At 40.8% G+C, this 25,484-nt stretch overlaps 2 protein-coding genes across 6 annotated transcripts in view; one reads left to right on the top strand and one right to left on the bottom strand.

Annotated features, from left to right (window-relative positions):
• The window catches only part of pola1 (polymerase (DNA directed), alpha 1), a 316,470-nt gene extending 314,818 nt beyond the window's left edge, over positions 1 to 1,652 (top strand). The window contains exon 37 of the mRNA XM_086006560.1: positions 667 to 1,652. Coding sequence (XP_085862686.1) covers positions 667 to 821 — 155 coding nt within the window. The 3' untranslated portion in view covers positions 822 to 1,652. The remainder of the gene's footprint in view (positions 1 to 666) is intronic.
• The window catches only part of arxa (aristaless related homeobox a), a 165,435-nt gene that overhangs the window by 136,039 nt on the left and 3,912 nt on the right, over positions 1 to 25,484 (bottom strand). For 4 of the 5 annotated variants that reach the window (XM_086006564.1, XM_086006567.1, XM_086006566.1 and 1 more), the window contains exon 4: positions 24,319 to 24,650. In XM_086006564.1, coding sequence (XP_085862690.1) covers positions 24,319 to 24,650 — 332 coding nt within the window. Of the gene's footprint in view, positions 1 to 16,429; positions 20,598 to 24,318; positions 24,651 to 25,484 lie in introns of those variants that run through there. The other variant, XM_086006563.1, reaches the window with a different exon arrangement.

The raw sequence follows: 25,484 nt of genomic DNA, 5'->3' as shown, positions 1-25,484 counted from the left end.
ATTTTTATTAAAATGGATAAATTTGACACTCCACAAAATTATCATTTGTTTTTCAGGGCCATAACGTTTGTTTAGCAGTCAATATGCTGTTGGACCCTTTTGGATTAGGTGTAATTGGGGTTTTAACTTTTAATGGGATATTTAACAGCGATATTACCGCAGAAAAGCCAAAGTTTTCGACAGTTTCACTGATTTCCCTGATTATACTGATTGCCGGGGTGGGGGGTGGCCGGGTGCCGACAGCGCAGCCAGTATCGGAGCAGTGAATGACTGACCACAACTTCAGGATTCCCACGTTAGGATGCGCATGCGCTTCATCCGGAAGTTGCGGTCAGTTTCAAAGGGGTAATAACAGCGAATGTTGTCCATTCGCCGTCATTACCCACTGCAAATTCCGGCCCATAGTTTTCAAACAGCTTATTTTATTTTGTTTCTTGCCTCCATGTGTTTCAATGGATTGGACCGGCATTTTTTTTCTGTCTGGTGGTAGGTAACAAACTAGTGTGGAGTTTTGTTTTAAAAGGTGGATGGACATTGAGAGACCTTCAGCAAATATGGAATGAAAAACCTTTTGAGTTGATTAACTGTTTTGTAGAGCTTGAAATCTGAAAAGCAGCTACTCTATTGAAATTTATTCCTGGATATAATTTCTCTTTCTTTTTCCAGATTTCGTGAAGAAATTCTTTGGTGTTAAAGATCAGGATTACTGTTTTGTGTTTAAGAGCCTAAAGGGAGTCGCAGATGACGCATTGGCTTCCAGCAGCTACTCTGAGGTAAACCTCAGCAGACTCTTCCAGACATTCAGTACAATCAATAAATGAAGGAGACCCTGACACCTCTCGCTCTTCTTTGAGGCTCGATGGACTATTGTGTAGATGGCAGAACGATAACAAAAACGTTACAATTAATGCTTTTTGAGATTTGTGAAGCTGTCTGTAGGGAGATCGCTCTTTAAATGTGATGCATGATGATGTGAGTAGTCTTGGAATTTGACCCAGGCTACTTGGTGGAGGAAGTTAGAAGAAAGATGTTTAAAAAGGGCTCAACGGTGTCGTTACATGGACTCGTTAATGTTTGTGTTGTCATCCTTCGTCTACTTTTCTATCAAAACACCAATTAAACCTATAAAGAGATGAAAGCCGTTTATTAAAAGCTGGCTGGGGAGGGAGTGTTGGGATTGATGGTAGTTTTTAAGAGTGATCTGTGGAGCCAGAGGACTAGGCAATGAGAATGGTTGGGATCACTGTGGAGTACACTTACTGGAGAGTGGAACAACAGGTCTCATTTACCAAGATCTGAACAATCTATTGAAGTGACTGAAGTACTTTGGATTGGAGAACTAACAGACAAACACAACCAGTTTTTAAATAGGCAGCTGACAATGAATGAAGCAAGTACAGCAATATCTGTTCGAGTTACTTCAAACTTCAGTACTCTGTTCAAGATTTCTATACAGACTTCTTCCTATCTTTTTAGAAACAGATGATATCCATAATTTTTTATGTAAGAAAGCTTTTTACACATACAATGTTACCATGTTTTGAATAAGATCAACTCTGCATTGTTTCTGAAACTGTTTGTAACACGTGATTAATGTTGAAATAAATGACCATTATCTCTTTAAAATATTCCAATAAAATTTATTGAAAGTTTTTCCATTTGTAAATCTGTATGTCTTACATTCATAAATGACAGCACCATTGTTGGCTCTTGCTCTTGGGCTACACATCCTTTTATCTGCAAGATTATAAACAACTAACATTTTGTATCATTTTTCTCAATTTGCTACAAAGAAAAAGCTTTCTTTACACAAAGGATGGTTAGAATCTGGAATTCTCTGCCACACTGTTGTTGAAGCAGAGTCCATAAACTCTTAAAGGGAATTAGGTAGTTGCTTGAAAATAGAGAAATATTAACAAGGTATGTGAAGCAAGCAGGGGAGTGGGATTCATCTAAGCTCATTGGGGGGGGGGGGGGGGGGGGGGGCGGAGAACCACAGCGCAGACCAGTACTGAATGGCCTATTTCTGTGCCGTAACATTATATGCCTCTATAGGCAAGCTGCTGGTCAATTTGAGATGGTAGGGATAGCCTTAAAATATATATATATATATATACATATCAAATATTCAAGTAGTAATAGTCATTGTAATTCTGTTGGTTTTTTGTCTGGATTTAAGTGACTCATGGTATACTGTAATATGCAAAGGTACCAATTTCACAAATGCATGTTACCAGCAGGGAGCCTCGCCCACATTTGGAAAATCAATCCAAATATATTTGAAATTTGCATAGTGGTAGAATTAACACACAATGAACATATGCTTGAAAGTCAGAAGTTGGAGTCAGTAATATTGCAGTAGAAGACCTCACGAATAGACTACAATTAAACAACGTTATCTGTAAACTTGTTGTTTTATTAAGTAGATAGAGAAAAATCATGGGAGACTTTTAAGCAGCTACAGTAGTGTACCCTTAGAGTCCATTTAGTCATAATGGATTATTGACTGCCGAGCATGTTGCAAATCAATAGATTATTAAAAGTTTTGATTGTTTTTAACAGTATAAAGTATGAATTAAAATTTGAAATTAAAATCTACCTCAAAGGTTGGATGTTGCCTTTTTTTTAAATGACATTGCGACTTCAGAAGGAATTATCAAGCGTCATTGAAAGCTTGAGGTCTAATAGAGCACACAGCATATATTCATAGAACAGCTTGTCATGTTGACTAAACATTGATTTTACTGTAGACTTTGAAATATATTGAAAGCAACAAGCTTTCCATTAGTAACCTAATTAGAGGTTTATTGCAGATCAGTACTGGATGTGGTAATTTTTTTTCCAGATATTACTTTTCAGGTACCTGGTTCCAAGTGTTATAATTTTGAAGAAACAATTGTGTTAATTGATCCTGAATTTGTCCTGTAGTTCCCACAATTAGAATTAATACCATTTTTTTCTCTAAATCATGAATCATTATTTTTTAAACCAGTTAAGGATGTCCTTTCATTCAAGCTCCACACAGAAGGGATTAAATTGTCCCTTTTAAGAGTTTTGTGTCTTTGTTCAATTATTTTCATCAGATAGTCTTGCCTGTTCTGTTGTATACAAGACTTCTTTCTAAACCACACCTTTAGCTCTTTCTCTCCCAACCTCAGCAATAGTCTCAATTTGCCCAAGTGAACAGTAAAAGGTTCATTTTTCAGCAATTGTTGTTTTCTGAATTCTTATAAGTAGTTTTGTAGGTCAGAAGTTCCATAAGTGCTAAGTTTTCCTTTTCTTTTGATTTTCACAAAGTTGAATAACTGTCAAAATTGGTGCTTTGCACTCCCAGTATTGGGCTGCCAATGCAGGTTTCACACGTATCTGCTCTGGTTGAATGATCTTCAGCTGTCGTCAAGGCCAGCTCCTGGTTTCAAAATCTATATCAAATAAAAGAAAGACTGACTTGCATTTATATATCCTGACCTTGGGACTGCCCAAAGGGATAAATATTAGCAAAGTCATCAGGAAGAACTCCTTGTTCTTCTAATAGTGTCATGGGATCTTTTACGTCTACCTGGGAGAGCCAAATAGACCTTGGTTTAAAATCTCATCTGAAAGATGGCACCTTCAATAGTTCAAGACTGCACTGGAGTGTAAGCCTAGATTTTGTGCTCAAGTCTCTGCAGTGGGACTTGAGCCCACAACCTTCTGAATCAGAGGCAAGAGTTCTGCCACTAAGCCACGGCTTTTGCTCATGAATCCTCCATGATCTTCATCCAAATTTGGTAAAAGGGACTGATCTCAATTGTTTTTCTACTGGAAAGAAATCCTATTTTCAGGAATATCAACCTTGATGATTCTTTGCCCCAGCAATGAGTCTGTCTTCAGGAGAGGAGGTGGAGGAACAGGAGAAAACTGATTCAAAAGGAGAAAGAGTGCCAAGTTGGTAAATAATTTTCCTGGCCTGGTATGGCATCATACAGACCAGAAAAATCCCAAGTTTGATCTTGGTCGGTGTTGACTTAGATGGTCTGAGTTGAAGCAAGAGTTTGGTGGTGCTTCAGCACCCCTGCCCTACAGAAGGTAAAAACAGGGATGGACTCTGGCTCAGTAATCCACTGATACCAGGACATGAATAAAAGGCACTTGGGTACTAGAGGGTAACTGGTGCCTATGGAACTGTAGCCCAAAAATGGGTGATGCCTTTAAGAGGAAGAAAAAAAATTGTTTCAGTTGAGCCATTGCAAGTTCTCAACAAATACAGGGCAGTGGTGCTCCAGGAATTCCTACGGGCACTATCTTTCATTCAGCCATCCTCAGTTCTTTCCTCAATGAACTTCCCTCCATCTTAAGGTCAGAAGTAGGGCTGTTTAATAATGATTTTACAGTGTTAACTTTTCACAGTCCCTCTGATAATGAAGCAGCCCATGCCAACCTCCAACAGGACTTGGACAGCATCCAAGTTTGGGCTAACAAGTGGTATGTAGCATTCATGCCACGAGTGTCAGACAATGACCATCCTGAAAAAGTAAAAGCCCAACTATCTCCGACTGACCTCCAATGGAACCACTATTGCTAAGTCAATATCCTAGAGGTCACCATTGACCAGAAGCTTAATTGGACCAGCCATAACAACATAATTACAAGAGCAGGCCAGAGACTATAACCGGTGACTCGCCTTTGGCAACCTCTCAAACCTTCTCCAGTATCTTCAAAACTCAAGTCAAGAGTGTGCTGGAATACTCACCACTCACCTGAACAACAACACTCAAAGCTCCACGCCATCCTAGACAGAACAGTCAACTTTATCAGTGCCCCTGCTTCAGGACTCCATTTCCTAACTGAACCACTTGCATACTGGCTGCAGTGTGTACTGTGTACAAGATACACTGCAAAAACTCAAGCTTACTTTGATAGCATCTGCCAGCCAGGCAGTCTCTGCCATCAAGAAGGAGGTCCCCTAAGTATTTCCTTGTGTTCCAAGTAGTGGATATCAAAGTTCTGCAGTAAATAACTTTCTGCTCTCACTCTGAGGAGTCTCCGGCAGGAGTAGTGCTTATATTTGTGTCTATACAGAAGTTGTGCACCCTTAATGTTACAGGCAAAGTAAAAGTTGTTTCACATTTTCATGTAGACTACTTAGGAATTATAGCCAAGCTCAAATATGCCATTTAGTTGTGACTTCTTCCAAATAATGTATTGGGTTTTGAAGGACATAACAGACATACAGGCCCACCCAATAAGATGTATATTATGCTTAGATCTACCAGATTGATGGAAGTAACCATATATGTAGCATTAGCATGATGATTTTTTAAGACTTCAACAGCTCAATCTGCTGATTAATCTCCACAATGTTCTCCATTGCAGCTGTAGATATAAATCCAGCTTCCCCCCCAAAAGCCTGAAGATGATGAATAAACCAAATTATCTTGGTGTAGGAGTGCATCGTAAATCTCTCTCTCTTCCACCATTACAGCTTATGCATGCTTTGTTGGCTGGGAAATTGATCCTGATGACAGGTGGAACTTAAGAAAATCCCAAGTACAGATTTTCTGCCGTATCAACTAGTTTAGAATGCAGAGCAGCACAAGTGGCACTTCCATATTTCCAGTCTCCAATGCAGAATTTCTTGGTCTCGATCTGGATAAATACCACAAATGTGTTCTAGTAAAAGCAAGAGGTCAAGTGGTGATCAGCTGCTTGTTCAGATTCATATCTGACACAAAGGCAGAGATATTTAGCAATTATTTGGAAAGCTCACTTACCAATGCACTTACTGAGTGAGTCACCTACTGGTATTTTGAATCTGGTTACATTCATATATTGTTTCAAGATAACTTGTTCCTGGATGCTTTAGAAATAAGATGCTGATGCAGGTTGCACAAGGTTGTATTTATAGTCCAGTATTTAGTGGGTGTGGAGAATGTAATGGAGAATCAACAGAATTATTATACTTCAGGTTATACCTTATGGTATATGGAGTATAACCTTAGGTTAAAGTGATGGTTACAACTAAAAGTTGTTTTTTTGCAATGTTATTTCTGTGGAAGAGACCCTTCAAATCATGAAAACTCACCAGAATTTCTCACTGGTGAGCACCTCTTTATGTTTCATGTAATTTGGCTTAAAGTGTAAACAATGGCGCACCTGATTGACCTTAGTGTGTTTTTTGCTTATTTTGACTTATTCACTTTCTAGATAGAAACATAGAAGATAGGAGCAGGAGTAGGCCATTCGGCCCTTCGAGCCTGCTCCGCCATTCAATGAGATCCTGGCTGATCATCCAAATTCAGTACCCTGTCGCTGCCTTCTCCGCATATCCCTTGATCCCTTTAGCCTCAAGAAATATATCCAATTCTTTCTTGAATATATTTAATGAATGGCCTCCACCGCCCTCTGTGGCAGAGAATTCCACAGGTTCACCACTCTGGGTGAAGAAATTCCTCCTCATTTCAGTCCTAAATGGCTTACCCCTTATCCTTAGACTATGACCGCTGGTTCTGGACTCCCCGGCCATCAGAAACATCCTTCCTGCATCTAGTCTGTCCAGACCTGACAGAATTTTATAGGTTTCGATGAGATCCCCTCTCAATCTTCTAAACTCCAGTTAGTATAAGCCCAATCGACACAATCTCTCCTCATACGTCATTCCTGCCATCCCAGGTATCAGCCTGGTGAATCATCGCTGCACTCCCTCCATGGCAAGAACGTCCTTCCTCAGGTAAGGTGACCAAAACTGCACACAATACTCAAGGTGCGGTCTCACCAAGGCCCTGTACAACTGTAGCAAGACATCCTTGTTCCTGTACTCGAACCCTCTTGCTACGAAGGCCAACATACCATTTGCCTTCTTAACCACCTGCATGCTTACCTACAGCGACTGGTGCACAATAACACCCAGGTCTCTTTGCACTTCCCCTTCTCCCAATCTATTGCCATTCAAATAATAATCTGCCTTCCTGTTTTTGCCACCAAAGTGGATAACTTCACATTTATCCACATTATAGTGCATTTGCCATGTTTCTACCCAATCACCCAACCTGTCCAAATCATACTGGAGTTTCACGACATCCTCCTCACAGCTTACCCTCCCACCCAGCTTTGTGTCGTCTGCAAATTTGGAGATATTACATCCAATTCCCTCATCCAGATCATTAATATATATTGTGAACAGCTGGGGTCCTAGGACCGATTCTTGCGGTACCCCACTAGTCACTGCCTGCCACTCGGAAAACGACCCATTTATTCCAACTCTTTGCTTTCTGTCCGCCAACCAGTTCTCTATCCAAGTCAATACCTTGCCCCCAATCCCATGTGCCTTAATTTTGCACGCTAATCTCTTATGTGGGACCTTATCGAAAGCCTTCTGAAAGTCCAAATACACCACATCCACTGGTTCTCCTTTATCTATTTTACCAGTTACATCCTCAAAAAATTCCAGTAGATTAGTCAAGCATAATTTACCTTTTGTAAATCCATGTTGACTTTGTCTGATCCTGTCACTGCTTTCCAAGTGCTCTGCTATTACATCTTTTATAATAGACTCTAGCATTTTCCCCACTACCGATGTCAGGCTTACCGGTCTATAATTCCCCGCTTTTTCTCTACCACCTTTTTTGAATAGTGGGGTAACATTAGCTCCCCTCCAATCCATGGGTACCGTTCCAGAGTCTATTGAATTCTGGAAGATGACCAGCAATGCATCTACTATCTCTAGGGCCACCTCCTTAAGTACCCTGGGATGTAGACCATCAGGCCCTGGGGATTTATCGGCCTTCAGTCCCATCAATTTTCCTAACACCATTTCCCTACAAATACTGATTTCTTTCAGTTCCTCCCTTTCATCAGACCCTATGTTCCCCGGCATCTCTGGGAGGTTATTTGTGTCCTCCTTTGTGAAGACAGAACCAAAGTATGTATTTAGTTGGTCTGCCATTTCCTTGTTTCCCATTATAAATTCCCCTGATTCTGACTGTAAGGGACCTACGCTTGACTTCACCAATCTTTTTCTCTTCACATATCTATAAAAGTTTTTACAGTCAGTTTTTATGTTCCCTGCAAGCTTACTCTCATATTCTATTTTCCCTTTATAATTAATCCCTTTGTCCTCCTTTGTTGACTCCTAAACTGCTCCCAATCCTCAGAATTATTGCTTTTTCTAGCCAATTTATATGTCCTCTCCTTGGATCTTATGCTATCCCTACTTTCCCTTGTTAGCCACAGTTGAGTCACCTTTTTTGTTTTATTTTTATGCCAAACTGGGATGAACAAATTCTGTAGCTCATCCATTTGGTCTTTGAATGTTTGCCATTGCCAATCCACTGTCAACCCTTTGAGTGACATTCCCCAATCAATCCTACCCAACTCGCTCCTCAGACCATCGTAGTTTCCTTTATTTAAATTGAGGACCCTTGTCTCTGAGTCAACTACTTCATTCTCCATCTTAATGAAGAATTCGATCATATTATGATCGCTCCGACCCAAGGGGCCTCGTACAACAAGATTGCTAATTAATCCTTTCTCATTACATAATACCCAGTCTAAGATGGCCTGATCTCTGGTTGGTTCCTCGACATATTGGTCCAGGAAACCATCCCGTAAACACTCCAGGAATTCCTCCTCCACAGTATTGTTACTAATTTGGTTGGCCCAATCCATATGTAGATTAAAGTCACCCATGATGACTGCTGTGCCCTTATTGCACGCTTCTTTAATTTCCCTTTTAATGCCATCCCCAACCTCCGCCTTACTGTTTGCAATCCTCCTCCTCCTCATCTGACAGATCGGAAGTGCCAGGTTTTAGCGTGACTTTGCATGCTTGAAACCAGCACTTGCGAGGCCCCTACGGGTGCGTATACCTTGTACGCACCCGTGGGGCTCAGAATATCCGCCCCATTATGGTCACTGTCCATTGATGTACAAAAAATAAGAAATTATAATTTATTTTATGAACCAACCCTTAACCAGTTGCAACGTTAGTGCAGCATCCTAGAATATAAAAGGCTTGCTGCATTTTAATAGGTGGTTCATTTCCACAGAATAAATGAAATGACTCACTGGGGATATGGTGCAGGCATTCTTGCACGCCTGCAAAAAAAAATCACAATGATAATCCTGGGTTGTGAAACACTAGTAATTTGGTATGACGAGAGAATTCTTCTTCTGCAGGAACAAGTTACGTATCTTGAAACAATATCTGAATGTAACCGGATTCAAAATACCAGTAGGTGACTCACTCAGTAAGTGCAGTGGTAACTGTAGCTTTCCAAATAACTGCTAAATATCTGTCTTGGTGTCACAGATATGAATCCGAACTGGCAGCCCCACCACCTACCTATATAGTAATCTTCAGTTTTTGAATGGAAGCATCTTCCACATATTGTGGGATTAGAGCCAGATTGTTATTCCCCCAACTCCTGTGTGGAGTGGCGTTAAGATATGCAAATTCAAAGGTCCCAAGTTTGATCCTTGGTCTGCTGAATTAACTGGTCTCTGTTAGAGTGCTACAATTGACCTATGAATCCCTGGGGTTAGAGAGTGTCAAATCAGTCAGGGTTCCTACCTACTCCTGGTTGCTATCTAATAACCCTTGATAGAAATCATGCATGTGGCAGCACGGTGGCATAGGGGCAGCACGGTGGCATAGTGGTTAGCACTGTTGCCTCACAGCACCAGGGACCCGGGACCCGGGTTCGAATCCGGCCTCAGGCGACTGTCTGTGTGGAGTTTGCACATTCTCCCCGTGTTTGCGTGGGTTTCCTCCGGGTGCTCCGGTTTCCTCCCACAGTCCAAAGATGTGCGGGTTAGGTTGATTGGCTATGATAAAATTGACCCTTAGTGTTAGGGGGATTAAATACGTGGGGTTACGGGGATAGGGTGGGATATGTGTTGGTGTAGGGGTTACGGGGATCGGGTGGGATATGTGTCGGTGCAGGCTCGATGGGCCGAAATGGCCTCTATCTGCACTGTGGGGTTTCTGTGATTCTGTGATGTGTGGAAATCAGTTCAGAACAGGCATGGGCTTGCTGCCATGGCTTAAATGGTCAAATGGCCAGTCAGACCTGAGTGCCACACATGAAGAATGGCCAGTTGCTGGCAGCAATGCATCCCAATTTACCCCCAAAAAGTCAGTGCCTTTGCAAAAGGAAAGAAAAAAAACAGGTATTCAAAGGAAATTTAAGAAGGACGTCAGCCTCTGAAGATGTTTTTGATTTTGACTATCAAGATATCACCCACAGACTTTTTCTTCATGCAATCTAAAACAATTACTCACTTGAGCTTCTAAACAAGAAAGAGAAGGTGGGAGAATAACTCTGCAGAAACACTGACCAAGAATCAAAGTTTCATAAGTGTTTACCAAATACTTCCAGCAAGAAGGAATGTGGGGCCAATAGGGTGGATCTTCCCATTTTAAAAATGAAAGATGTTCCCAATGCCAGTTGAAAGATGAAGACATTGCATAGTATGAACCCTAGCTTTCTTCTTCCATCTGTATACTTTAGGTGACTGACTGACTGACTATGTATTTCCTAGAAAAGGGAGGAAAGAGATCCTCGCGGATTAGTTGAAACACCTGCAGACAAAACAGGCCTACTGAACTCTGGCTGACCTTGGTCAATAAATGCAAGTATAGTAAAACAATGTCAACACCACATTTTAACATTTTTATCCTTGTGGTTAAATCATTCAATGCCCTTGCCCCTCCCTATCTCTATAGTCTCCAACCCTACAATACTTCCGCTCCCCACCCACTGTAACCTCCATTCCCCTGCCTCTAGCCTCCTCTGTATCCTCCCCTTCCTCGTCCTACTATTGGCAACCATGTCTTCAGCCGGCTAGATCCAATTCTGGAATTAGCTCTCTAAAGCCCTCTCCTCCTTTAAGACCCTCATTGAAACCCATCTCATTGACCAAGCTTTTGGTCACTCCTCTTAATTTCTCCTTCTTTGGCTTGGCGTTCATTTTCTTTATGCCTCTGTGAAATGCCTTGAGACATCTTCCTACATTAAAGAGGCCCTATAAATGTAAGTTGTTGCTGTTGTAGTAATGTATATTCCATATAGCATTTCTACAAAAACTCTTTAATCCCCAACACATTAAATTTTATTTTTTCCCTTTGTCTTTAAATCCCTCAGTGGCATTGCCCTACCATAAATCTGCAATCTCCTCTACTCTTTATTCCCTTCCCTTTCCCCCTCCCCCCACCCCCGCACACTTTGTTCCTCTGACTGGCTTACATTCTCTCCCTTCATCCCAGCAAAGCCTTTAGCTTTTTGGGTCCTACTCACTAGAATTCCCTCCCTAAACTTCTGTTACCGTTCCATCCCCCTCTCCTCCTTTAAAAACCTGCTCAAATCCTATGTCTTCAACTTTTGGCCCATATCTTGCTCTTCCTGTTTTCCCCAGGGTGTTCTTTACGTTAAAGGTGTTATATGAATACAAGTTGTTATTGTAGCTCACAAAGTAACAGCATTTCATCAAATGCTCATGAACTTCACCTAAGGGTTTCTTACCAATTAAATGATAATGATGCATACTAATGTTCACTAGAAGCACTGTCTTAAAGGACAGTTTCTGAAATTTGCAAAACTTCTTTGTTCTTTCAATAACACCAACAACTTGCACTTATATAGCACTCTTCATGTGCAGAAGATGCCTCAGAGTGCTTTACAAAAAGGAAGAAATAGATACAGTGGTCACAAAGTGTGGGTAATTGGAAGAACAATGGAGAGCCATGGATTGGGAACTTGGTTTAGAATTCCAGAGGGCAGGAGCATAATGGAAGAATCTGGTTTTAGAGGAGTCGGGTTGAGCACAGTGATGTAAGGCAGGAGGAGATCACTAAGGTAGGGAGGAGAGCCTACAGAGTGATTTATAAACAAGAACAAGAACATTGGAGCAGGTTTCTCCTCTTTGGAGCACAGTAGCAGTGTCACAGAACTTCTACCAACCCCTCCAACTCTACCCCATCCCTGGCCCACCAGTGCCCCTCCTGTGAAAATAATGAAAGGTTGCAATGCCTACAAGATAGAATTAATGGATGTTAGCTTCAAGGCTAAGTTAATGAATTATAATGGTCATCTAAAATGCGAGCAGTCTTATATGACAGTAGACCCAGGTTCTTGGTACAACACTACATAACTTAATTTCTTCCATCTTGCATTCTAAGCTTTATTAATGGGAGGTTTTCTGAAAGCCACCAAAACATAAGAAATCCTTTGACTAGGGACTGTTCCATTTTAATAGCCAGCAGGTTAAGGAGAAGCCTGCTGGCATCGGATGAAGAATCTAACCAAATAATTGCAGAACACTACTCAGAATGTCTGAGAATCACAACTTTTGTGGTCAATGTTGGGTTATCAAAATTATCATTGCAATCTCCATTTTTATTTTGTGGAATGCTTTAGGAATCAAAGAAAATAGAGGGATCATATTTGTTTTCAGGACAATACTGACCTGTGCCTGGTTTTCAAGTAACATACCAAAGGTTTGTGATCCACTATGAACATCAAAGCCTGTATTGGCTGCAACTGGGATTTATCATAGTTGACAATAAATCTGAACTTCCAGAACATAGAAAAAAATCCACTGAACTATGGCTTGAGTAGTATTCTTGCAAGCACTTCTGATGAACCAACTAACTAGGGATAAAAGGGGTAGTGCTTCAAATGTAGATGGGTTGCAGCAACAGAAAATACTTTGGGAGCAGAGTTACAGCTGAAAGGGACCATGTTGCAATAGTAATTCAAATGGAAAACATCAGAAACTTGCAATGTTCATGGGAGATTTCCATGTGAAAGTAAGCATCCATGAGGCTGAGCTCCTGAGCAGACTGTTGAATAATTTGAAGCAGGCTGTTTTGAACTTGTCCTCACTTATTTTGGTGAAGCTCTTGACAACTGAGATGAAGAGGGCAATGTTCCCTGTCAGCTTCTAGATAGAATTGTTGCCCAAGATAAAACTGTGTTCCATAAACTTCTAGTTGGGGATCCATAGTCTCCAACTTTTAAATGGAGAGTGGCTGAGGGCTTGCTTGAAACATCTATAAAGTAGGAGTTAATACAATAGCAAAGGATTAAGAATGCTTCTTTCCCTTAGATGTTAAGCATAACACTTCAGAAAAGTGTCTCCGAAGCCTCTCGGTACAAACCAGCACTGGGGACCCCAACTAGAATCAACAACATCACTAGAGTTAGTTAGTACTGATTCCTGGGTGCTAACTAGCTAGTGCCATGTAAGACTGACCAAAATCTGTCAAAGTGCACAAAGTTGACCTCAATCAGTGCCATTAATTAAATGGATCTTCCTTCATAACATCATCCCTTCATAGAAAAGGTCTAGTGCTCTGACTCACACTCACCTGACATTTTGAGCTCAAATCTTCTGGTTGGTGCATTCCTTTGTGATCCTTTTCCTATGTTGAAGATGTTTTCTGTATGGTTCTAGATGAGAATTGGAAGCAGGTCTGACATGCCTACATATCACACTTCAATGCAAAATACTTCAGCCACACTCTGTGCCAATCAGCAATGGCATAGGTTTTTGAGCACTTTGAACAGCATTTAAAACTTAAGCTGTGGGATGACATTCCTATTAGAATTTATTTTACTGTATTGAATATAAAACCAAGTTAAAACGGTTAAACTGGTAGAAACTTATTATTAGTGTATTTTAAAACTTATTAGAAAATACTTTGAAACAAATTTGAAGTGTGGAACAGCCAGGTAGGAATCTTCATGCTGACAAGTAAAAATGGGCGAGTTAGGTTGGGGAGGACTATTTTTACGAGTGGGAAAGGGAGGTCATGTGGGTAATATCCCTATGTTATGATATAGTTTACATCAAAATATCTTAAAGTCCCTAATAATTTTCCCCATTGACAATCTGGCCTCAATTATATGGTATGTGGAGAATGAAGGAAAACAGTCTTGGTTACTTTTGTATCCCTTGATAAATCAATTTTGAGACTATATCCAGAAGGTGCAATGATGAAGTAATAATATACTTTGACTACACTGTGCTGGGAAATTAAGAATAGTAGTCAATTACAGGATTGGACCCATAGCCTTGTCCTTCAGATTAACTTGCTTATACTTAATTTACATACAGTATAAAGTCTATTATTACCGCGCAGTTACAAATTGTGCTGCAACTTCAGCCACTATGTTTTTACATCATTAGCTACTTACAAAACTTGCTGCCTGGACTGAAACAGTATCCAACTGATACACTGAATGGGTGGTTGGTTGTCAATCAATATCTTAGCACATTTTGTAAGAATATCTTCACCTGAATCCGACTCCTCACTCATGTTGGAAGAGACATCCTTCAGAATACTGTACATCCAAACACTGAGACTGCGTTTTATATAAGGTGCGTGGCACATAACTTACTGGGATGAATGTTATCTCACATACATGAAGTACAGAATCTCAGTATGTGAAATAATGACCGTGCCAGAACTATTTTCCTGCATTAGCAATGCCAGTTATTAAAAAATAAACTCTGGGTTTAAACCAACAAAGAACACTATCTGTAACTGTAGTGGCTCCATTCCAACAACTGGCACCAGTGAATCTGGGAAATGTGTGGCGCAAAACAAACTGGTTGACACCCGGCTCGGAATTTGAAAAAATAAATACCTGAGAATTAGAAAACCAGTACCTAAATAACATAAAGTAAAACAAACCTACCCACCCAGAGGATAGTCTAACGAGAAGCATGCAGACACCTCTTCATGATAAACTCTCGCCAACTGATGTCATCACATGCACTGCAGTGAGAACTGCTCCTAAGTATTCAGGGCCAATCCTTCATTGTATTCTACAGTGGCGAGAAAAAAGATCATCATACCAGACCAATGCTCCACTGCCGGAAATTAAATCTCTTTTAATTATAACTGCATAACACAGAACTCTGCCACATAAATGAATGAGAATACTGTTGTTACATTATGTAAGAAGAATACTGGCTAGGAAGCCCGTGCAGTCCTGAAGGAGACCCAAGTAACTATCACCTCTGCCCCTCACCAATTATGTACTATTCCCCCACTGTGGAATAAATATATTTCGCAGCTTCATAAGGCAATATCCTCTATTTTACTATTGTCTGTGAACTCACTTCACGTTGACAGTAATGGTGAGTGAAATATGCACCTATGAGCCCTAATTGGGTGTACGAAAACATTGAACTACTGCAGCTTTTGGTCAGAATATAAGAACACGCATTCAATTAGGGTCCGAAAATCATCTCTGCAGCGAGCCCAATCTTTGGCATTCCAATACAAGATACGTCATTCCTGTAAGCAATTTAGTTGCATTGTCCTCGCCTGCATTTACTATTTGTGTATCGTTTATGTATTGTACCTAATAAACATAAAAAAGGAAAATAAACAGTTCATGCTGAAAATCTGAAATAAATACAGCAAATGTTGGTGATACACAGCAGCATCTCAAAGTGAAAAGTATGGGTTAATGTTTTCCCACATATTAATCTGCCTTTTCTCTCTGTATTTCCACCATTTCCTATTTTTACTATAAATACATATAGAAGATTAGCATAAATAATTCACAACATGTGGCAGGAATGGCAGGGAACAGTTCGTAATGATGCGTTTACACTCCAAATTCATACATAAATTCTCGCAGAGTCAGTTGGACTTTCCTGAATAATGTCCAACTTGCCGTGTATTTCCATGTCTTGCTGCCGTCGGACATCGCTTTGTGTCATTTATCCCATTCCATGTGGGATAAATAGCTTTAAATCACAGCAGCCGTTTGAAAACACGTTTATTGGAATTTACCAGATTAACTCATCTCTCCGATTCAAATTTCAAGTCTGGATTCCTTCAGCAATAAAGCATTATAAAGTTGCGGGAGGCTGTTTTCAAACCTGGTTGAATACCAGTGGTTTTGCATTAATTTACTACTAAGCTAATAAGTAGGTTTCGTTTTGTTATGCTAAGCTTTATTGCTTTCTTTTATCGGAATAGTGTTTTCACCAAAGCGCAGACAAGGCATTCTTTGATGAGGGAATTAGTGCTCTATTATTCCCCTATTATTCATAGCACACTAGAATATGTAAGTACCTGAGGGTGTAAAAGGAGAACAGAGTCTATTGCAAAGTGTTCGGCTTGTTTCTTTGTACAGCTGAGTATGAGATGATAAACCGCTTAATACACTGCACTAATTGGATGAGAGCAAAGAGATGGGAATTAGTGGATCCAAAGGAGATCGTGCTACCAGTTTCCAATGCTGCTTTCTTCAGTCTTTCTTTCACAACTTCAACAGCTCCAAAGGCGGCTGAACCTTTACACTCCCCCCCCCCCCCCCCACCAAAAAAAAGACTGTGGGTTTTGTATGTGCGTTAAAACAGTCCTAAGTTAAATGGAACACGCATACCAGATATTTGGCATTTGAGAGACTATACTACAAAATTAACCTGAGGTTTAAAATATATTTTATTGTGTTGTGTCTAAAGGTAAGGATAGAAAGATGCAAAACAAGACAACACTTAAATGCGTTTTCACTATACGTACATTATTCATACATGAGTTCATCAATACATACAATATATTATTCATCCATATGTTAAACTTTAAGATTTTGTTTTAAGAGATCTGCGCATAAAAAAACTAACTTGTATCTGAATCATATATTCCTTCCCACATTAACCAATACAATTTTTACATGTATATACATATATACAACAATATTTTCTAGCTATACACATGCATGCAAATGTACACGTTTATATATACTACTTGTCACGCTCCTTGAAATATTTCCAAATCTGGAAGCTGGTTTTGGGAACAGATGGTGGGAAGCTTGGCAGTGAATGGAGGGAGAGTTGGATTTGTGTGATCGTGCTGAAAACTGGCTCCCGTGCAATGCCGTGTTAAAGAGTTACTGGAGGCTGAAGGCAGTACAAAAACACCGGGGAGGTTTGCTTAAGGTTGGGGGTCACAGTCGTCGTGTTTTGTAGCAAGAATTCCCAGATATTAGGGCCAAATTGGGTTGCTATTCATTAATAATGTTCACAATAAGATTAAATCATTCTGGAAAATCTCATAAAACCCTCTAAATACGCTTCACTGCCTCTTTCAAACGAAATCATTCAACACTTGGGGAGGTTTAGATGAGGAGAAATTGGTTTCTTTGCTAATGCCTTTTTTTTCAAAGACACTCAGAGTTTATCATGCGTGACATGTCAAATGTTTAATATAGACTTGATGGGAGTCATCGGCCGTTAACGTGTGATATTTATGGTGAATATTTAGCAAAGAATGGTTGCTTTACCAGCTGCGAAACATGAAAGAATAGTCTGAGATCTACATGTTTGCACCATCACTGTGAGGTGGGATTAGTTGTAAAGCGAGGCGAGTGAGAGGGAGATGCTTTCATTCGACCATAAGAACTTTAATCCGGCAGGTAATTTCACGCAATTTGATTTAGTACCATAGAGTGGGGTCAAATGAGAAAAAAATGACTTTAAAAAGTGTTCATTAACTGAAATAATGGCGCAGATCCTGGTATGATGACAACCACTTTATCAGAGTGTATGTCACCCCGAGTAGACGTTATCTCGTGTTAACAGATTACCTGATCAAAAACTCTTAATGAATTGAGTACAACATAACTAGAATAGGTCGATCCATGCATCAGAATGTAGGTGTCTGTGATATTTAGAATCGGGAACAGTAAAGGGTTTTCAAGGTATATAGTAGTACCTACTTCATAAATTGTAGGCTTTTTACTCGCATTGCCACTTTTCGGTGTCTGGTCTGTTTGGTACAATGGTTACATCCAAAGGAAAATATTTTTAACAGCATTTATACTCCCGTTATTGAATAAAAATCACGAAATTATTGAAATGGGGGTAAATTAATTTAGCAATATTAGCGGTGAACACTTTCGTTGAAGTGTACTGTTAAAATCTAAGCTGGGGGGGGGGAGTAATACAATTACCTGGTTAGCACAGAATTCAGAGACTGTATATTGCCAGTTTAACGCCGTAATCAAATTGTTCGATCTTCTTTTTTAAAGGCTGTAATATAAGTTGATTATCTGTGTCAACGTCAGGAGTTACCGCTCCATCATTCACCAGAGCGCTTATTTTGTTTTTAAACTTTATACTCTTGTATTTTAGCCTCACATACTCGAAGATGAAGCTTTCGCAGTGGATTTGCGCTTGGACTATGCCTTATTGTGTTATTTAGAATATGACGCCGGTGGGTTTTAAATATTGATGTTGTTTGCACTTGCTATATACCATTGGTAAGATTAGTTGAATTCGCGTGGCCACATTCTACAGAGCCTCCACTCCAGGAAGCAGATTACCGTGTCAACCTGACCCATCGAATCATCCATTTAAGTGGCCCAGTGCCAGCTAACCCCTCAGCGGAGCTCGCATTACTTGTGTCTGGGTTGGCTGCTAATTGGACAAGTCGGCGCCGATTGTCAACCAACGCAGAAGGCGGCAAATAGAGGCACCGTCACCAAGGCGCGTCATGGCAAAATCGTTAACCACCATCGTCCAGTAACCTAGGAGACTCATTATCACAGATACAGAAATATAGAGAAAGCAAAGCAACCCCAACAAGCTGACAGCAGTTTACGGGGGGGGGGGGGGCGGTCAATGTTCTAATTTCAAAGAGATATTTAACGTAATCTATCAAGGATGTATTCAGATACTCGAAATGAAAGACAAATAAAACTCCCCCTTTTTGCTTACACCGGTCCCGCTGAATAAAGTTCATGCGGTTTATGGGAAATCAACTTTATTGGTAGTGTCAGCACATAAGACAGTGAATATTCCTGGCAACATTCTGCCAATATTCATTAAAACAATAGTGTTGGAGGAATGTGCTAAAAGGTTTAAATAATCCTAACCCGGTGTAGGGATTACTTGTCCTAGTTTAGAAAGTCCCAGTATTCCTGCAATAGCTCCGAATTGGAATCTGGATCTAAAGAACAGTGCGCTTCAGTTGACTATTTGTTGTTTTATTACAATTATTTTTCCTCTAAATTAACAAGAGGGATATTTCAATTGCGTTGTAATGTTGTGCTTATTAACTGTCGCACTTTGAAATTAGCCAGCACGTACACATATTCAAGCGTGATTTGTGAATGAATGAAGCTAACCTGAAGGGGAGGAGTGGCTGGTTGGAAAGGCCTTCCTGTTGTAGAGTCTGTGTCACTTTACCGCCCAAGACATAAACGTATACGGTGAATGGGGCTGGGCAAAACATTGCTTATAATCTGACTACACCTATACTGGGCCGGAAACAAAACTGGGACTTGACAAAGAGTTATTTCTAGTTGTGATTTTGCGTAGATGGCACTGTACTGGTAAATCGGAAGTTTGTCTGCGGTTGATAAACGCTCAATAATCTTTAAAAAAAATACTCGGGATTTAGAATAAGCGCTTTCTCCAATTAGCTTGTTAAGCATAACATTTTATTTTAGAGTGTCGCCACTCTTCTAGCCCATATCAAGAAGTTACAACAGTACACGTAATATAGCAACTTGCTTTTTATAAGGTTTTCGAAACCTCTATAGTTAATAAGTTAAATAAAATGTTTGTCCATAAATAATTATTCTACGAACCTAATACATCCACAACACTGTATAAGAACTGTCGGGTAATTCTAGAGAATAAACTTTCACAACACGCTGAGTGCAAATTTTCATTTTTTTTAAAAATGTACAATTATTTTCCTTGGAAATTCTGAAGAACGACCATTATGTACAGAAATCAATCACAGTTTAGTGACATAAGCAGTCCACTCGGATTGGCAGTATTTTGTCCCTTTGGTTTAGTAGCGAACCGCTGGTTGGCTACACTGACGTATATATAAAAAAATCCAGACGTAACCAACGCGTTTATCCACATGTGTGCTATAGAACTGGTCCGCCGCAGAAAGTCAAACTCATTTCATTCAGAAACAGTATCCCTTATATCGGGCCACCAAGACTAGAAATAGGAAACTATCAATCGGCAAATCTACATGCGTGTGTTTTGAATACATTTCATCCTTTTTCAAAACTGCCCTGATTCGATCCAACTCTACTGTATTAAAGAAAGTTTTTCTCAGTGATCACATCAGGTATATTCTTAATAAGGCTCCACTATACTTTCTCCCTCTCTCATAGAGAAATATGAATGGTAGGAACGTCACAAATCTTATATGTAGAGAATGTCATTGTTTTTTTTAGTTTTGCTGTTTTTAAGTGTGTCCTGTTGATATGATGAAAGGGATACTGACTCTACGGGCATGCACAGTCTGAGAACCCAATCCACGCGGAGTCACTGGTCCTCTTTCTGAATTTGGTCTTGATCAGCAACATGTGTGGAGCTCCTTGCTGTGTATTCAGCACACTTCCTTGCCGGTGGAGGGTGCGGGGAGGATGTTGAGTTGTGTGAGTTGGGCGGCATGTTCCTTGGCTTTGAGTCTGAGTGCTGCGATACTGGACGCTCGTCTGTCTGCTGCTGCTACCGCGGGGTCTGAGAGGGCGCCGGCTTGCACTCCCCCTTCTACCCCCGGGGCCGACTGTCTCAGCAGGGCAGGGCCAGAGGCGCCTGTCAGCGGAGCTACTGTCGAGAAGAGCCTGCAACAGACAAGGATTTTCGACATTATAATACGGGAAAGCGTTTTAAATCAAATGTGATCAGCTAGTTTGGTGATTGGAGGGATACTACTGAGTATAACGGTTGAATTATTCAGGGGAATATTGGCCTACGCATTGCGTCAAGTAGCACAGGACTCACATATAACCAGACTTGCATATTACAGGTCTGACTATATCATTAATTGCTATGTAAGAGAAAGCAGGGTTGGTTACAAATGGGGTAAGAATTTGCTTTAAAAGTATCAGTTCGTCGCTAGAATTTGCCTGTTTTGTCAGTCTGTAAGCTTTGCGTGTAATGAAGTTGTACGATTGTTAACATTAATATTGCAGGGATATTGATAGATCACAACTGAACAGCAATATTACTTGGACAACTACAGTTTGGTGCTGTCTGAAGTCCGGGAGTAAAAGTTGATAATCCGTCACAGTCCCCGCTAGCGTTACCGCTATTTTGTATTTAAATGTTGTACTAGAGTGTAATAACGTTGGGCTATCGTATAATTTACAGAATTGCTCACGACTCACTGCCGCTGCATTAACGGCCAGAGATGGGAGTCAATGAGACCCATTCGGAATTTCTTGCACACCCCGAGCATTTGGCACAGTACTCGACACGACACATGTACCGTGGCATCTTTCAGCGAGGGTTCTGAAATGCTGTACCTCTTCATATTAGTGAGCTGGTTGATCTGTCACAACTTTGGACCACACGCTACAGTTTCTTAATTGATCACAAGTTGTTGTTACGTTACTCTACGAATCATGTAACAGCAACCATGACCTCAACCATAAGCAATGCCGAGGGAACAATACATTGCGAAATTAGTCCGTGTTTTGCCTAAGTAAACATACTGACATTGACTTCTCGTATTTGGGAGTGTTAAAATGTACACTTTATGTTCGTTCCTGCTGACAGCGGACCAACCAACCCATCCTTTTGCCTTCTCCTCGCGCGATAGATGTTATTCCCAAAAGAAGGGCCAACTTTCAGCACACACTGCTAACATTTTTCCATCTTGACTGAAATAATTAGTACTTTATATTTCATATCGGAATGATTTATTGAAACCACATAAGCTACTTTATGAATAATATAAAAGGACGTTTTAATAAAATCAAGAATAACATGCATAATTTGTAAAGTTTCTTTGGTGAACATACTCGATGGATTTACCCCCCCCTTGAAACTTGTGTTTATTGTGACTTCCCTCAATTAGTGTAACGCATTGGACTTGGGTGTCTAAAATACCGCAGTGTTTAGCACATCTCAGGCGGTCCTTCGACAACGGTGAAGATAGATGTTCTGATATGGCTGACGAGGAACGATGAGGCTCGGAATGACACGTGCTGGAAGGCAGGTATGTGAGCACACACATGTATCCATGGCTTGGGGCCTACCTTGATGCTGTTGAAGCTCCGCGCCCCTCAACTGGTGGAGCCAATGGGGTATGGTGGGTTTCCATGCTGCCGTCGGTCGGCTGGTAATGACGAACTCAGACATTTTATGTTGAGTTGCGCTGCTCATCATACTGCTGGAGAATAGCTGCTATCCACCTTACAGCAGCTTAATCCAATGTTTGACCAACACTTTGAATAGGGGGTGGAAGGCAATAGGCAGAGTCTCATTGACTTTGAGTTGGGTCCAAGTCCGCACGTCTGGAGAGGGAGATTGGAACCCAGTCACTTCCCTGTGGCAGACTTGGTAATCCAATACTCAGGCCAGCCAGGTCCACTGTCCTCCATGGCGCTGTTGATGATCCGTCAGCCAAACCTGCTCATTAGCGGAAACTTCAGGAATTGGCCTGTCACGGTGGGTTGGGATTGGTTCCACTGGGATACCGGTAAGTAATGTCGCTTTAGATAGGTAAACCCTTATGTACAATTGGGATTGTCCAAGCCTTAGCTCTTGCCAACCTGTCCGAAATTATTTGGATTTAGGTAAGTGAGGGGAGAGGTCCTGAAGTGGAGAGAATGTCCACTCCATATTAGGCAAATGGAAACTACTCATTTGGTTTGGAAACGCTTAAACGTGGTGATGGGATTCTGTCATGCCAGATTCCTGGCTGACGATAAAAAAAAATTGAAACTCCGAAATAGTGGGGAATAGTCAGGCACGTGTGCAGCTGGGCATGGGAGTAAGGTGCAGGGTAGAGATTACACCCCAGAACTTTTGTAAGAATAATAAACGGCTCAAACATACATATATATATATCTTATATAATAGTAAGGTAGTGGGATCTTCGGAATATGTCCGTGGGTTCTTGCGCATTGCTATAGAACCGCTTTCCTCTTCACGCTCTACGCTGCCTGTGTCCCATACAAGCTGCAACGGATTTGTTTGTGTTTCGAAATGATGCGGCTGACATAAAATTATGCCACACTGAATAACTTTTCAAGCACATATTTCGGGCGGCCATGCCAAATAACTTTCACGTCAGGGTAAACGACCAAATTAGAAACCTTGGAAGGTAAAACAAACATAGTTGGAATGATCGAGTTGTTTTATTCTCCCCGCTTCTTTCTCCTAGCCCTCGTCAGTCCACCGTTACCGTGCCGCCACTTGTCAGCTTCACTTTATAGAAATTAATAATAACGAGTCAACATTCCAGATTTCTTCATTTTGCTAAACCCGACTTAAGTGAACAACTCGTTCAAAATCAAAACACAACGCTCTGATAAGATAGGGATAAAGCCCACGATATAAATGCTTATGCCTTACACGGACAGCTAATGGAGAAACAATATTAGAATATTTTAAAGCAAATGTATGAGAAAGGAAATGTTGCTGGAAATGACAGAATTTCTAACTTTGTTTTGTGATGTCGAACGTTTTGCTCTTACTGTGTTATCTAACGCATAAACTGTAGAGTAAAAGTAGTTTCGAATAAAAATCTGGTCTGGTCCGGTCTATTCCTAAGCTATGCTTTCCATTTGAGAAATACCTCTAAAAATACTGTGGCATGAGATAAACTGCTATCTTGGTGCCAGGCTCCCCATGTGTAACTCGGAGTTCTGCAGCATTCCCTCGCACAGGTAGATCTGGGGTCTGTAATAACTGCTGTGGCTTCTCGCTGTAGCACTTGTCCTTTAGTTGTTTCATGTGTACCTTAAGTCATTGGGATGTCTTAATTATCACGGATGTTTGAAAAATGTGCTTGATTTCTCCCCTTCACACACACACACGCACACACATACTGCTCGCAGTTGTTTGGGTATTTTTGTGGTTTGTTATAAAATATTTCTACCCTCATTGATGATGTTGTTACTAAACGATTGTTTCGTGTACTGTTTTTGGTACCGGACTCGTTGCTGTTAAATATGCAATGGATTTTGAAGACTATTAGTCTGTCGCTGAATTTGTTGTTACATTTCCTATGAGGTTAGTTATTACACTGATTGATCTCAGTTTTTCCTATTATCTTGTTGCCTTTTAACATTTTAGGTATGTTACTGTTGCTATTATGTTTTAAATATTTATTTACAATTTTGGGATTAGCCTATTCTGTTTGCTGTTGGTTTGTAGCTTGTTCTTTTACAATTGAGTTTTAGCTGATGGTTGTGAATGAGTTGCCTTTTTTTCCTTGTTGACTGTGTCTGATGACTGAGTGAGTCTGGTTCTGTTGTACTTCTGCTTGTCCTGCGGCCTGCTGCAGCTGCTCCTGGAGGAGGGGGCGGGAGGGGCTCTGGCTGAAGCTCTTACCTGCCGAAGTGCGGAGTGATGAAAGGATGTCTGAACATGGCCGCTCCCAGGAAGGTGCCGAGGCCTAGCGGGGTCCCGCTGGGGGGAAGAGCCGCGGTGCCTGGTGGAGGTGGCAACCCGGGGAAGGCGGCAGCGGCGGCTGCAGCGGCGGCGGCGGCGGCTGACCATGCGGACTCGAGGCTCGGGTGGTGTCCGAAGGGACTGCCGTCCAGGTAAGGGCCCAGCGGGTGGCCCGCTCCCAGGGGGCTGGCGAAGGGCAGGCCGCCTGGGTGGCTCTGAGCTCCGGCTTTCTCTCGCTTCCGCCACTTAGCTCTGCGGTTCTGAAACCAAACCTGCAAAAAAAAAAGATCAAATTAAATTAAACATTTAAAAAAAACTTTCCAAACTCTTGTCGAAAAAAATAAAGAACGAAAAAAAAGTGCGCAGGAAATGTGAAATCACTTTCGGGTTACATCCAGCTACACAAATGACACTGAAGGTTAATGTGCACAAAATAACTGTCAAATCAAAGTTCAGCAATAATTACAATGGAACAATACACCTTTATAACAGTTTTATAATTAAAAAATCGCGATTTCAATGGTTGTATTGATACTACTTCTATATCGCAATGTTAAAAAATATAAGGTGTTGACACCAGGTATCAATGTTCAGGAATTATTAGAAAGATCTCAATGTCCAGATCATGTGGGTGAGGCACAAAACCCATCGCACACATTCATTAGATAAATATACACTCTTTTTAATTCAGACATCAACCCACGCCAATTGCACACAGATTCCTATAAAAATAGTGAAGCGATCAAATGTTGGATTAAAAATTATATAATTACATCAAGCATCCCTCGCAAATTCTCAAACAATGTATCGGTACTGCACGAGACTGCCGATTTCAGTAATCGAGTTGGCGCTTTAAAAAGTAACCGATTGCATCTTCACATTTGATGTAATCGTCACTAAATTGGCCTTAATTAATTTCGATAGGTTGCGCTTAATAGAGAAAAAAAAGGCAAAGTGAGCTAAAGATGAACATAATGCGTTACAATTAATTTTACTAGAATGTCTCGCAAGTTTTATTGAGTCCAAACGGGCTTTTGTAAAGAAGGAGAGAAAAAAAAAAGTTATTTAACTTTCCCACGACTGCCTGAGCGGAAAATAATCATTGC

Source organism: Somniosus microcephalus, chromosome 14 (assembly GCF_052327205.1).
Source record: "Somniosus microcephalus isolate GS21.2 chromosome 14, FLI_Smic_1.0, whole genome shotgun sequence".
NCBI classification, from domain to species: Eukaryota; Metazoa; Chordata; class Chondrichthyes; order Squaliformes; family Somniosidae; genus Somniosus; species Somniosus microcephalus.
The sequence above is the reverse complement of the archived record's forward strand: the minus strand, read 5'-3'. Positions and strand labels throughout refer to the sequence as shown.